This window comes from Phyllopteryx taeniolatus, chromosome 22 (genome assembly GCF_024500385.1).
Source record: "Phyllopteryx taeniolatus isolate TA_2022b chromosome 22, UOR_Ptae_1.2, whole genome shotgun sequence".
NCBI lineage: Eukaryota > Metazoa > Chordata > Actinopteri > Syngnathiformes > Syngnathidae > Phyllopteryx > Phyllopteryx taeniolatus.
In genome coordinates, this window is record NC_084523.1 from 9,126,991 (window position 1) to 9,142,763 (window position 15,773).

The following is a 15,773-nucleotide window of genomic DNA, read 5'->3' on the forward strand; positions in this document are numbered from 1 at the left end:
TAAAGGCGAAGAAAGTGGACACATTCACAACTTAACTGTCAAATTCAGACTGTCCGATGACGATAAAATCATCGATACTTTTTGCGGCTTCCACATCCTCGTCATGACTCCGCCGACGGAGGCGAGCTTCCCGTAATTGCCCCAGCTCGGAGTGTTGCCAAGGCAACACAGTGGCACATTTTGCAGCGGCAGGGACAAAAGTGGTGTTTGTTTTGCTGTCGTTTTTGATTGTTGTTGGCTGTTTGGGTGTCCAAAAGAGATGAGCCACACGTGCCAACTGTGCAACACGGGCCCGCTGTGATTTCAATGGTTTTTCCACAGTGTGTGGCATCCATTTGACCTGCAGCTGTCTCTATTCAATTTTGCCGTCTCATTTGCGTGTAAAAAAAAAAAAAAAGCACGCTAAACCTTCCTCGCGACCCAGTCGATTCAGAACCCCCGTTGGCTTCTTGGAAAGTAGCATTTGTCCTTCGTCACGTCATGTGACTCGGTCACACGACCTCCTCGGGTGCCTTCCACATCATCGGCATGGATCAGGACCGAAATAATTCATCGAACTGACTAACTAAATAACTCACTCGTTCGTACTCTTTCGCTGACTCCCATGTTACTCGCCAGGCCAAGCCCCACCTTTCAAAGCCACACACACTCATAGTCACAGATATTACCGTGCAAAACGTGATGATGGGGACCTCAGGTGGACAACAATAACACCTGCACCTCACATGCGCATTTTGTCATTTGAAAAGGCAAAATAAATTTGTATCCGATTAATCAAATGATTGAGTCTATCAATATTGGACAGCTGCAGCCCAAGATTATTTTCTACAAGGGAAAATCAACCATGCGCCTTTACCGTTGTAATATCCTCACATCCAACCGACTCGACTTTTCGAAAGCCGCCGTTAGGAGCAGAAAGTCCTGACTGCATCAAAGTAATTTATCGCTGCCCAACTGGAAGTTCGGAAGAAGCCAATTACAACTCTCGCGGCGAGCGAGTTTCAGCCGGCTGCGGGTACGAGCGCACTCATGACTGATGGAGGTCCATTAGGGCTCAATGGAGAGTCGGTCAATAAAAGACCAGGGGGAAAATTACAGCGCAGATGGGGAACAGGGGGGCATTACCATTAACTTAACAAATGTGCACCCCACCTTCATCGCTCACTTGCAACCACAAAGGTCTACGCAGCAAGATAAGACCGGACTTGCGCAACAATGAAATGGGGGGGGGGGGGGGGGGGACTTAAGAGGATCGGACAGGAGTGTGTCACGCCGTAGCGCCGCCGACTGCGGCGTGACACACACTCCTCTGCGGCTCGCTCGCGCATGACTCAACACACGCCAGCTTCCAGTCCTCCCACTGCGGTGCCCTCACGCTCGCGCCGGTCGCCGCCGATGTCCATCGTTGCCGTCAATTATCTCACAATTGCTTGTTTTTTTTTGGGGGGGGGGGGGTGATTTGCTGGCAACTGCGACACACAAAGCAGTTATCGACAACAGTGGCTCTCCTTATTATGACAGTGAATATGAAATCTGACCAAGCACTGGAGTCCTTTTTGGACTATATGGACTGGACGCAAGTCAGTCAATCTGATTTTGAGACAGGGTTACCCCCATTTTTAGCTGACAAACCTACACTACTTTTGTTGACACCTGTCGCCAACAGTGCACACCCAATGCAGTGCCCGCAATTTAGGACCCGTCTCCTGGCCGGCCTGGGAACACCTTAGGATCCCCCTGGTGGAGCTGAATGGAGAGGCTGAGGCAATGGAAGTCTGAGCCTCTCTACCTTTTCCAGATAAGAGAAAGAAGAAATGGATGGTTCCGCTTCCTGTTTTCTCACCAAGTGTGGTTATTTTTACCACCTGCAGAGCGCCACCATCATTCCCAAAGGAGCGAGCTCGGCGGGCGGCGCCATCCATCAAGCTTGTCGCGGGGTCGCTTCGGGGCACTTGGCGAGGAGACGCGCGGGACTCGGCTCATTTCCCCGCCGTGATTATCCCCAGTTTTGCCAGGCGAGAGCAAACGTGGGGCGGACGGCAAGAGAGTCACTTGGCTAGCTCTTCTTGTCCTCAAGCGGTTGGCATGATACACTTCCGTCTTGGTAGCGTTACCTTTCGAATATATTTATGCAGCCGGAACGTCAGGCTGGTTTTCACAGTTCTGAGGACCGGGGTTCAATCCCCGGCCCGTGCCTGCGGGGGTTTCCTCCCACATCTCAAGAACGTGCATTAATTGAAGACGCTAAATTGCCCGTAGGTGTAAACGGTAGGTTTGTTTCTATGTGCCCTGCGATTGGCTGGCGACCAGTACAGGGTGTACCCCGCCTCTCGCCCGAAGGTAGCTGGGATAGACTCCAGCACCCCCGTGACCCGAATGAGGATAAGCGGAACGGAAGATGAATGAATGAATGTTTAGACAAAAAGTTTTTTGCATTAAATCATTATTCAAGTGATTTAGTGTAAATAACAAAATAAAAACTATGAGTAAAATAATTTTACGTTTGCTTCATTTTTTCATAACTGCTTCATTGTATTTAATAAACTAAAACCATTTTTAAAATGATTTTTTTTATATACATTTCATTTTTTTTTTCCACTTCTAACATAACCGATTAATTGGTTTATCAAAAATAATAAAACAAACAATATTAGTTGAATAAAAATGGCTTATTTTTGTTGTTTTTAAATTGTTTCAGATACTAATGGCTTGATTATGATTTCAAATGTATTATACAGAAACACTACAAGAACTATAAAGAATACGCTTTTCAAATTTTCCATACACATTTGAAATACTCAATTCAGTCTGCCCACCCCTGGTTGAACAGCTGTGGGGGTCAAATTTCCGAATCCTTTTTTTTGGGAAAACATTCCAGAGCATTTCCACAATGTAATGGATGGCTCCCGGGGTGATTATCTAGCAGGCCGCAAAATCTAATCAAAACTGCTTCATTAGTTTTTATATAAACCCACTCACGCACACACACACACACACACACACACACACACAACTGCTTACTTAAAGGATTGCGACGCTGAACGCTCTGTGTAATATTTCAAAATATTAGCCAGTAATTAAAAAAAACGACCATTATTCTTTTAATGTGAAGGCACAGCTGAGAGGATTGATCACCGTTTTGCACGAAATGACGTCTTGTTGCGATTCCGATTCTGTAAAAAAGTGGCTTCAAATTCAGCTTAGTGAGTGCGTTTCCCTTTTTTTCATTTTTTTTGCTTTTTCTTTCGCTACTTTTTGGGCGTACCAATGGTCAATAAACCTCAGCTGATTTTTGGCAAGAGAAGCGGGGTACACCCTGGACTGCTTGCCGGTCAATCGCAGGGCACATATAGAGAAACAAGCATTCACACTCCACACAGGAAGTCAAGATTCAAACTGAGAACTTTTCTGTGAGGCAGACGTGCAAACGATTACGACACCGCGCTGCCCACTTTGGAAGCGGCGGTGTATTTAAATAAGGTATTAAAAGGCGCCTCTCGCTCGCTTCCTTGGTTGCAGGCGCTTTTGGCTCTGAGCTGGCCTACTTTTGAAAAGCCCAAAAAACCCAACACAGGCCGTCTGGCCCCGCCCCCCTCGCCTCCTCGCCCTGCTAACCCGCATGCCCGCGCCTCCCTAGACGGGCTGCTGGGAGGCTCATCATCCTCTGCAGCGCCGTTTACACTCGCCCGTGACCTCATCTGCGGTTGAATCACCAACCGAGCACCCGCCCACACACACACACACACACACACACACAATCCATGGTTCCGTGTGGTCTTGTCTATAGGGGGAAACATGCATCGGTGCAATGATTTATGCAGGGGAAGAAGGGATGGATGGATAGGTAGGTTGATGATGTGGTATGCTTTGGGTTATGAGTTATTGCTAGATAGAAACAAATATGATCTAATATTTGTACAATTAGTGCAAACTAATATATAATGATACAACTTCTAAAAAGCCCAAAATGCACAGAAACGTATGAAACTTTGGACATGCAAAACATGCATGGATAGTGTTTCTGAATTTGTGTTTCTGAAATTGAAGCTAAAAAAAAAAAATAAAAAAAAAATGAAATGTAAATATGCGGTAGTCGTACAAGTAAAGATTGAAGATAGAATCACATTAGAATCCCGCAGACTCAACTCAAATATTCCTCCTCTAAATCTCAAGTAGACACATCACGGAACCCGTAGGAGGCCGTCGAGGCTTGACGTCTCCAGCGTGTGCGTGTGTGTGCGTGTGTGTGTGTTTCAAATAATAAAGAAGCTGGCTGGTGAATTCTTTGTCAGACGAGCGCGCTCGCACACTCGAGGGGGGGGAGCCAAAGACGAGACTGTCAGGAATCAGACGAGAGGCCTCCTGACACAAATGCAAAACCACCGCCGACCCCCCGGACTGTGGCACGCTTCGTGCGCAGGCCTGGCACGGAACAAACCCTCATTTGGATCAGCACCTCCTGCCTTACACTCAATTCTTTGGCAAAATATGTCCACAAGAAAGAAAACATGGATAATTGGAGAAAATCCCAGGATATTTGTCCTTCATTTAACAAAACAGGCTTACTCAAATGTATGTTACTGTCTAAAAAAAACAGACTTTTAATCTTGAGGTGACAAAACGGAAACCGGTGGAGTTGTACAACACTTCTCTGACATTTCAAGTGTTCAACAGTGTTAATAGATTCGTTCTCAAACCATTTTCAACACTTTAGATTGGTTAAAAAGGCGTAAAGATAACAGACGATGTGAGGACTGACCAACAGTATCGATTTGTGAAAAAATATGAAATTGACCATATTGTGACGATATGCTATCTGTGATGGGTATATGGTAGGAAAATGATTTCCCTTACTTGCTCTGCAGCGTCTTAAATTTCTTTTTGTTTTTCCAGGGATTGTGTACATATTTTGCCCCCCCCCCCCCAAAAAATGAACCCCTTGTACGAAACAGATGGGCGAGACTATATTATTAGAATTTTCGTCATTGCCTTTTGCCACCTTCCTACTGAAGATAGCCAGCGCCATGTTTATGTTGCAATATCACACACATACAGAAACCTCGCAGCCAAGTTTGAAGTTAAGAGAGTCTGACTCATCCACTTACAGAAAAAAGAAGGAGGAGAAAAAAAGAAAAAAAAAGCTCTCATGCCACAAAATGCAGGTCAGAGAAAAGACGCGCCGCCTCTTGAGATGATGACACACTGTCGGGTGAAAAGAAGCCAAAAAAGCACCTAAAAAAGTGTTTTGTTGTTGTTTTGGTGGTGGATGATGATGATTTGTGAAGCGGCTACTGTGAGAAAACAATCTCCGCCAATGCACCGAGGCGTAGGTGTGCGTGCATTAGCGCTGCATGTGGCAATACAGCGCAGAATTACCCAAATAGAGCGGATACAGTAAGTTATGTAAGGCTTTGTTACACAAGCAACAGGTGAGATCAGTGAGCAATCGTCCACTGCTTCTAAAAAACACATTTGTGGTGGTACCCTTTACTTGATTAATGATCATTTTACATCCAAAATGTGTTAGAGTGGATATTTACAGACATTCTCTGAGCTAATTATCGATCATCATCATCATAAAAATGAACTTGTGCAAACAACGGGTCTGCTTCACTGATATGCTTGTTTTTTTTTTAATTTGTTCTTTTGTTTGTTCTTAGGAAGCAAATCTTGAGGAAAAAAAAGATTTAGGCCGCCTGTGAGACTGGAGAGGACTCGTGATTTCTATCGCAGCCCAATGAGGCAGTAAACTAGTTTTTATTGGTCACGTCGTGGGGCTTTATTACGACCGCAACATCAACTTGTGGAATTTCCACACAATTCAGAAACTCGCGCAAAGAAAACAGGCCTGATTCACTCATTTGTTTGCAAGAATTTTATAAGATTTTGTAATACATTTGTACTTGGAAGAAACTATAAAGATCAAATAAGATTGACATCATCTCTGGGGTTGGAGTAGAATTTGTGTTTCTATCGCCGCCCGTTGAAGCGGTAACTTCCTTCGAAGGGTCATGTCGTCGGGCTTTATTGCTGCCATGTAACATTGGCTCAAGGATCCGTCCACAGAATCGACATTCTAGTTTTCTACATAAGCCCGTTGTAGAGGTTAACTATTCATGAAATGGTTGCTACCACACAGTGAAACCATGAGGCGTATATTCATGTCAAGCTTATCGTCATGATTTTTCAAGGAGATTGTTTGGCGTTGGCCGAGATCTGCACTCGACTGAGGAATCATCTAGTTTCACTTGGACTTCTACAGCACCCCGTTTAGGCAGGAAACTATTACGGCCGCATGATGAAAGCCACAAGCAACAGCAGTCGTGATTCTCCCATCAAACGGTTCAGACGGTTGATGTTTTGTTCTAGGCCATTCTAGGTTGCTTTCCCTTTCTCCCGCAACCTGTTCAGGCAGGAACCAATCTCTTTAGAATCATGCTTAAAGTCCCAATTCCCAAACACTAAGCAATCTGTTAGACATTGATAAATCATGCTTATGTTGAAATCTTTGTACAGGAATAAAACAATGCGACAAATGAACGGATGTAGCAACTGAGATGCCCACTAAAGGTTAAGATGTGTGTGGTGGGGACTTTTTCAGCAAGCAAAGTTCCCCTTTGCAACATGTTGTCTTTTGTAATAGTTATGAAATGCATCATGTCTGTGGGAGGAGGAGGAGTTCCCGCCTCCACATAAGCGAGCCTGCATGCTCATCTCTGTGAAGAGCGTCTCATTGGCCTATTTTGTGTCATGGTGCCACCAGATGGTTCTCCCCAGAGGCGCCAGGAACTCGCCCCGCACTCGCCCTCGTTAATTAAAGCAGCAGCCGGCGGTCCTAAAACCAAAACCTCACAGAGGACAGCGACCCAAAGTTGTTGTTGTTTTTAATCAGCCGCAACATGAAAGCGAAGCTGAGTCTCCGTGTTAGCGTTTGGGCTAATCTCAGCTTATGAAATGTTCAATAAGATCACCCAAAAAGGTCCAAAGTCTCATGATGCAACAAATGACCATCGCAGGCAGCGAGCATCTCCACGCTGGTGACCCTGTAAACCTCCACCGCTCACTATTATGACATCATGCCAATGAAGGCCAGACTATCATTTGTTTTTGGAGTTGTGACAGAAAAATGTGAAGGCCGGCCATCATTTTTGACAGATGAGATCAAGTGCCCAGGGACCCACGGGGGATGATCCACCGCGGGACTGGGATCACCACATGAACCGAAACGTTGCACAAACCAACTCACGAACCTAACCGCCACATAACCCAAAACACCACACCAACTGACATATGAACTGAATCGTCGGATAAACTGAACCCCCACACGGACTCATCCTTGGGCCCCAAACCACTGCACGAACCAAACCTCAGCACAATCCAAACAGCCACAAAAACCCAACGACTGAACCAACCAAACTGACGCACAAAGTGAACCATCACAAGGACCTCTGTACGAACCAACACAGCACAAGAACCCAACCCTTGAAAGAACCAAACGACTGCACGAGCTGAACTGCAATATGAACCAAACTGCCGCACAAACTGAACCACTGCACGGACCCGCCGTACAGCCAAACCTGCGCAGAAGCAATCTGCCAAACAAATTGAACAAAAGCACAAGCCAAACAACTCCATGAAGGGACCTGGTGCACAAACTATAGCATCACAAGCATCTGTGCACAGACCAAACCTTGTATGATCCAAACCAACGCACAAAACGATCCCCCACACAAACAGAATCACGGCACAAACCAAACCCCTCCAATTACAACCATACAAATCAAACCGAACTGCTGCACGAATTGAACATCTGAATGGACCGCTGCACAAACTGAAACCCGCAGGAACCAAACCGCCGCACAAAGTGAACAACCATACAAACCCAAACTTTGCATGAACAGTTGTACGGATTGTACCTCCTGATGAACCGTTGCACGTACTGAACAACCGTATCAACCAAAATGAACAGCCGCAAAAACAGAACAGTCACACGGCCCAAAGTCTCACCGGTTGCGACACAAACGGATGAACGAACCAAACCACAGCATGAACCAAAATGGAACAAACCGGACCGCTAAATGAACAAAACTGTTGTTTGAACCAAACCGCTGCACAAATGGAAACGCCACATGAAATGCCACCTGAAGTGCAAAAAGGAGAAAATGTGAAATATTAAAAAAATGTGAGGCTCAAGAAATCTTTGTCAGAGGAGGCGCTAACCTGAGTCGCTAGCATCAGAACTCACATACGCTGGATCGGCACTTTTGGAAGCACAAAGCCTCCGCAGACCAAAGAAGAAGAAGAGTCGTCCTTGAGAGCTTGTGATTGAAAGCCTGCGACGGGCGAGAGAAAAACATCGTGACTGACTGACTATCTGACAGCATGATTTTTTTTTTCAACCACACGGCATCTCAGTCGACGTGACTTGACAACACATGAGCTGGATAAAATTCCACTTCTGCTAGTTAGTTCAAGAGTGTGTGAGAAATAAAGCAACGGAAAAACATCTTTTAAATCAACGGGGAACCAGCCGTGTTGTCAATATTGTCATGCCCCCCTCCGGGCTCAGTGTCGCACGACCTACGCCGCAACAAAGCACAACCGCAATCTCCTCCATCTTCCCATTTTTGACCCAAGGGAAGTGGCGGCATCAGGTTGAAGGCAAACTCACAGCAGGGGGCAAAAAACAAGTCAATGGCGGTGTGGGAGCGACCCAGTCGTAGCGGCCGCATTCAGCAGCGGGAGGAGATGACACATGGATGACACAGCATACCTTCACGCTACATTTGATGCCATCCAGCCGCGGGAAGTTGAATATTCATGACGCTGTTAAAAAGTAGAGTGGATAGCATGCAGCGATCATGAACGTTACCCCCCCCCCCCCCCCCCCCCAACAAAATAATCAAACGCTAAAAACTTTGTATATACTGTAAATACATTTGAAAAATGCACATGAACTCAAGCTAACACTGGAGCCTGCTGCCACCACAATTTAGTAAGATTCCAAACAAAACAATACTTTTGTCGCCACAACACTTTACATCTTGGAAACACGCATGGAACACCACATGGAATTCTGTAAAAGAATTAAGCCTGTTCCCACCCAGATTTCACACAAAATGGAGCATTATTAGTATGCTTGACACATACAAACAATCATGGGACGCATTCGTGCCAATTGCACCTGCTCTGGTGCTCCTCCTGAGGTGACATTTACACCGAGTGCGAGGATGTGTTGCAGTCTAATGAGGGCTTCGGAAAACGACGTGTCATTAAACGTCTCACAGCAACAAATTAGAGTAATTGTTGTCTTTTCGCTCCTGTGGATTTCTGAACTCAACGACCTCACAAGTGTTGATTACAAGGAGCTGGTTGGGGATTCTGTCCCTCAAAAGCAGCACATTCCGGCCTCGGGTTCGGGAATGGGGGTGAAAATGGATGAGAGGTACGGGAAAAGAAAGTCGCGGGGGAGCTACAAACGGGATGCAGCTCATAAAACCAAAGAAACAACTTTCCGATTCGGCTTTTTTTTTGTTGTGTTCCGAAATTATCCGCCGCATAAAATCCATCACAGCTGACGGAACGACGGTCATCCGTCAGCCGGCTCGCCCCGAGGGGAGCAGCTAATAACCGCACAGACGACAAAAGGCTTTTAAGCGGGAATAAATATGCAAACTGGGAGGTCGCCCCTCCCGGGCAGATGGCATCATGAACGATGGAAGCCGGGAGGAGGAAGAGGAGACATCCCGCTGCTAATTTAATAGCGCGGCTACGCAACAGCATTCCGCTGCTGTGTCATCTATCCCGCGCCCGGCAGCTCCTTGGGGAAGGTCGCAACAAATGAGACATAATCCTATACGATCAACACGATGGGAATTCCAAAACCAGCGGACGGTCCCGCTAGGTCGGCCCGGATGATGACTCGCTACAAGGAACTTTGCGTGTACAGTGAACTATTTGTACATTTATAACTGCCTATATGAATAGGTTTAAACTGTAAATATACCTCAAACTCTGATCCTAAAACACTTTCATATCATTTCAAATTCATCTTACATTAGCCTTGAAAAAAAAATGGCTTACATAAAGAATATACTGCAACAATTTACTCAGGTGAAAAATACTGCTAACCGCGAATGCCTGCTAATGCCTGTAATTGGCCGCTAACGGTCAATATTGACTGCTAACGAATGCTAGTGGACGCTAACAAAAGCTAACGACCGCAAATGACCGCTAACGAACAACTGCTTCTACCTGCTGGTAGTGACTAATTAACACGGTCAGTGACAGCTACCGTTCACTAACTACCACTAATGAATGCCGTAGAGCTAATGACAGCCGACAACCGCTAATAATAGCTAACGAACGACCGCTAGTTCCCGCTCACAAACGCGAAGGATCGATCCATTCCATTACTTCCCGTGTTAAAAACTGTTTCACAATGGGAGCTAAACCAGTACACCGCAACGGATCCTGCTGGACTTTTAAGGCTATCACAGTATTTGCAACCATGTTCCCAGATAAAAATCAATACTAATCTTGCTGTTACGGACAACAATAATCCCTGAAGGGGTGTAGAGTGGAAAGAAGTAAGCTCGGCTGCCATCCAAGTGTGGAAAATCATTAAAAGTCAGCAGGATCGTCGCTTTAGACAATAAATTGGACGTATAAACTCAAATGCGGCATCGTCTAGTTTGGCCTGGAATTGAAGATGTGCTTTTTTTCCGCCTAGATAACAACCTGTCATGTTGTACCCGGGCATATCACCGAGTTTTGGAGCGCGCAATTTCTCAGCCTTGGGAACAATCTTCTCTCTCTAACGGAGCGATGTCTCGCTCGCGAGACATAAGCGCACGATTAGCGGGTGCGTCATCTTTGTTTTGCGTTCATTTGCATCTCCGTCGATGTGCGCCAACGACGCGCGCTTATTGAAAAGACATCACCAAAGATGTGGTTGCCGTTTCTTGCTTATCTTAATGAAGTGGATTAGCATCGCTGTACCGCATTCAAACGCACACGAATGCTCACACAAACGACAAAGAAATGATAAACAGCGACATCGTTAGTACTCAATGAATGTGCACAGTTAATGACGATAATTGGATCATTTGCCACTTTTGTGCGTCCCCGAGGGGAAATTCAGCTCGTCTCACAACATGCACACGCAGATGCGCGCACATGCACACTTCACCCTGGAACCCCGGAACTAGGAACCTTTGGAGGACAACTTCATGAGTTCTAGGAACAAAAAGTACCATAAACTACATGTTTCTGGAACTTTAGAAGCAGGAACTCAAAACTTTTGGAGGACAATTGTGTGTTAGATCCAGGACCTACAAGTACCAAGAAATACAGGTTTTGGAGACTACAGGACTAGGAACTTTACCCCAGACAAGGACATGTTGGAGGACCATTGTGTGTTAGTTCCAGGAGATGCATGTACCAAGAACTACTGTACATGTTTCCAGGACTACAGCACCAGGAACTTACCCCAGGACCAGGTACTTTTGCAGAGCTGTTGTGCGTTTGGATGGTGGGAACCATTGTTCAAACGGTTTGGGGGGGGGGGGGGGGGGGGGGGTGCTGGTAGAGATCTGCGACACCCGTCAAGCGCGCCCCCGTGTACGATCCACGCGGAGGGCCATATCAGAAACCGCCACCGGTAATAGACCCTGTGAGGTGAGTCGTACTTTGTAGCGGTCCAATTACTTTTGGAGCAGGGTCTGCAGGACCGAGAGGATCTGAAAATGTAGTTCCGGTGTAATTTATCAGGCCGTAAGGAGACGATACTCGGTGGGTAATACATTCAAGGAACCAGAAACCAACTTCAGTGGTGCAGATCCTGCCCACCACTGAATGGATTTGGTTATTTTGGGGGGGGGGGTCTGAACTTTATGGGCAACACTGAACATATGCAACCGGCAAGTTTTAGTTCCAGGTACTACAAGTATTCGAACTCCAAGTTCCGGAACTTTAGGTGTGAACGGGTGTCTTACCGCCGGAGTTCTTCCCGCAGATGAGGTGCTGGCAGGGCTGCAGCAGCCCCCAAATCTCCGCGTCGGCACCCAGGGCCCGCTCCAGAGCCTCCAGGCTGAGGTCCGGCACGCCGTCGTCCTGCTGCCGCAGCGCGCTGCGCACCGCGCGGCCCAGCACCTCCCGAAAGAGGCTCTCCACGCACGCCGTCAGGTAGATGGCGGCGTGCTCGTGGACGCGCAGCGCCACGCGGCTGTCCACCATCCACCTGAAGAACTTGCCCACGGAGAAGACGAGCCCGCAGCGCGCCGACTTGCCGCGGCCGAACTTGTCCGCGGCGCTGCTCATGTTGTACAGGGACAGGGCGCTGAGCGCGGCCGCGACGCAGTTGACGGAGACGGTCCAGGAGAGCACCACCTTGACGGCGGTGTGCACCTCCAGCTTGGTGCACTTGGCGTAGCGCAGGCTGAGCCGCTGCGCCTCCCGGGCCAGGCGCACCAGCGCGCGGCTGACGAGCGCAGAGAGCCGCGCCAGGACCTCCGGAGACGGCGGCGGCAGCGGCGGCTCCTCGTCCCCCTGCCGCCGCCTGCGCCGCAGCGCGTCCTCCACCTCGGCCAGGCTCCACGGCACCTCCTCCGGCTCGGGCAGCTTGGCGCACAGCTGGGCCGCGCACTCCAGCGCCTCGGTGTCCTCGGCCAGCACGGTGTTGACCGTGTCCAAACTGTTCTGTCGGCTGTGCATGGATTCCGTCAGATGCCAGCGGTTGTTGCCGCCGTGCGAGAGGGACTGCAGGGGCGGGTCGGAGCAGCACAGCGACACGCTGGACGACCGGACGGAGTCCGCCGCGCCACCATAACCGGAATCGAGCGTTAGGTCCTCCAGCGTCCTCACCGCGGTGCTCCTACCGTTGCCTGCCATCGCTGCGCCGCATACTGCTGGGCATGCGTGCGTGCGTGCGTGCGCGTCCGCGGTGCTGTCTTCCTTCACGCTCCTGCGCGCGTCATTGCCCGGGTTTGCTGCAACGTCGGCCGGCGGACAAACGGAAACTTTGCCTTGCTTTCTCGCTCTCGCTCGACGCTGTGCGGACGTGCGTGCAGCTTCTCGTGCGCAACTCGGAGGAGGAGTCACCGTTTGTTGATTGACAGTGACAAAACAACCTGCAGAAACACGCTTGGGTGTCGCAATTCAGGGGTACACGCAAGGTGCACGCCGCACCACCTGAAGCGGGAACCCTTTCTCACCCTCACACACCCACATTTAGCATTTGGGGCAAATGATTTCCAATGTGTAAAATGCAAAAAAACAATTTCAATGTGAAACGGTAACACCATACCACCAATAATTTGCTGTACAGGCAAAAAAAAAACAACAACAATCCAATGAAGGCATTTGCAGAAGATTATTTGTATTTTATATTCACTTACAATGGGGGGGAATGCAGATCCGAACCATCTTGGGAGCTGTCCATTGAGCCCCTGCTAACTAAAGTGTCATGGGTGTGTGTTGCGGTTTTTGTCTTGCCCCTGTTTCATACACACCTGCTCCAGCCCCTGTGCCTCGTTCACCCTAATTCCACCGTGTCTCATTCTTTCACGACGCGTTCCAGCATTCCTTGTTTCCACGTCGCCGACTCCCAGTAAGACGAGACCCTGTTCCGATTATCGACCTCGCCTTTTTGCCTCACGTTTTTGGATACTGTTGCCTGTTTTGGATTGCCTGCCTGTGTACCGACATCTGCCCGTATATTAAACCTCTCTTTTTGAAACTGTCCATTTGTTTTGGAGTCGTGCATTTTTGGGTCCTATCCACCTTCCACTGCGCTTATCCTCACTAGGGTCACGGGCGTGCTTGAGCCTATCCCAGCCAGGGAGGGGCTCAGACTTGAGCCGTTGCTCCTCCGCATTGAGAGGAGCCAGATGAAGTGGCTCCTGGCATCTGATTAGGATGCCTCCCTGGTGAGGTGTTCCGGGCACGTCCCTCCGGGAGAAGACCCCGGGGTCGACCCAGGACACGCTTGAGAGACTCCCGGCTGGCCCGGGAACGCCTCGGGATCCCCCCTGAAGAGCTGGATGAAGTGGCTGGGGAGAGGGAAATCTGGGCGTCCCTGCTGAAGCTACTGCCCCCGCGACCCGACCTCGGATAAGCAGGAGAAAATGGATGGATGGATGGATATTACAATATTAACACATTTTATTAAACTAAACAATATTTTATATGGCTAAATGCCAAAATCTAAGATGCTTACTTCTATCGTCCTCCCTTTGCATCCCTCGTTTCCTTACTTTCTTTCTTGCATACTCCCTTCTTGCATTCCTTTATAATCCATTTTTTTCCCGACTTACCTTCCTTTCATACCACCTGCGTTCCCTTCCTTTGCTTCCATCCATCCTCCTTCCTTCATGCCTTCCTTGCTACCTTCCATCCTTCATTCCTTTTTACCTTCCACAACAAAGTTAGTTCCTTCTTTCTACCCATCCCTCTTTCCTCCCAACCCTCCATCTTTCAGTCATTCTATCCCCCCTTCCTCACGTTCATAAATCCTTAATTTTCCCCTTTCGTCCTCAAAGAAAGGTAACGTAAGGTAATGTATACTGTACCTACTCCCCCCCCCCCCCCCATGTAAATACTTTATTATACAGCATATACTGTATGTTCCTGTGCACATTTGTTGCACATGAGTTGCACCTGCTACACTGACTAGGTGGGCAGCTCTCACATAAATCCTTGCGTGCACTGTGTGGAACCTCTGAAGCTACTTTGTTAAGCTCCGGTTGCCTGGCAACTACAAATCATGATCATCGAGTGCATTTTTTCAGCACGAGTAAAACATATATATACACGGTAGTGCTGATCCTCTTGTGCACACAGAATTTCATATTTTTAATCTGAAACGAACTCATAATCCAAAGCATACCGCATCATTTATCTATCTGTGGAGCTCACAATCCAAAGAATACCACATCATCTCCCTGTTATTTCTGCAGTAGTCCCATCCTGTCCGTTGCTGTGGTGTTTTACCGCCACCCAGTGGACAAAATGTGTCGGTGCCTCCTCGCGAGCCCGCATTTGTTCCCTTACATAAATTAGAGCAGTATTTATGTAAGGTCATTTTTGTGGAGAAAAAAAGAAGTTAAAAGTGGCATAGAAAGCAGCAAAACTTTTTTTTTTTGAACATGCGTACGACATAGATGAGTGCTCTGCATGCTATAAATGCTATACAAGTATAGAAGTTTTTCCTTGATTAAAATGTAAGTAAATTAAATATACACGAGCCCAACTTCGTAGTAGTGACAATATAACAATTAAGGTTCGGGAAATGGATGGATGAAAGTCCAATATTAGTAATTATTATCTTTATTTGAAAAAAAAAACAAAAAAAGATTGAATTGACTCAAATGAGAAAATGTAACCCTCTGAACCCCGAAGTTTCGTCGAGCAACTACTCTCTCGGCTAACTTCGTGGCTACAATATATATATATATATATATATATATATATATATATATATATATATATATATATATATATATATATATATATATATAGGGTCAATGTGTATATACATTTGTTTTATTTTATTTTGTTGACAATACTATTAATTACGAGCATTTTCTTTTAAAATCTCGGTTTGTAAATTGAAATCCAAAATCAAATGCGGATTAGTATGACAGTAAATGGGTCACAGGGCGTCATAAGCAGCACTGTTACATGAGTGCGAGGCTTCTCTCGTGTCCAGTAAAGAAACCACGCTGCAGGAACGTGACTGCGCTTGGGGCGAGGCGGACCAATCGCAGGCCGCC

The 15,773-nt window shown here is 47.3% G+C and overlaps 1 protein-coding gene across 5 annotated transcripts in view; it reads right to left on the reverse strand.

Moving 5' to 3' along the window:
* LOC133471888 (ankyrin repeat and BTB/POZ domain-containing protein 3-A-like) overlaps window positions 1-13,691 on the reverse strand; it is a 54,033-nt gene extending 40,342 nt beyond the window's left edge. Inside the window, exon 1 of one of the 5 annotated variants that reach the window (XM_061761986.1) lies at window positions 11,997-13,677. In XM_061761986.1, the coding sequence (XP_061617970.1) occupies window positions 11,997-12,891 (895 nt within the window). In that variant the 5' untranslated portion in view covers window positions 12,892-13,677. Of the gene's footprint in view, window positions 1-11,996 lie in introns of all 5 variants that reach the window. The other 4 variants (XM_061761987.1, XM_061761988.1, XM_061761989.1 and 1 more) reach the window with 4 other exon arrangements.
* Window positions 13,692-15,773: the final 2,082 nt, after the last annotated feature.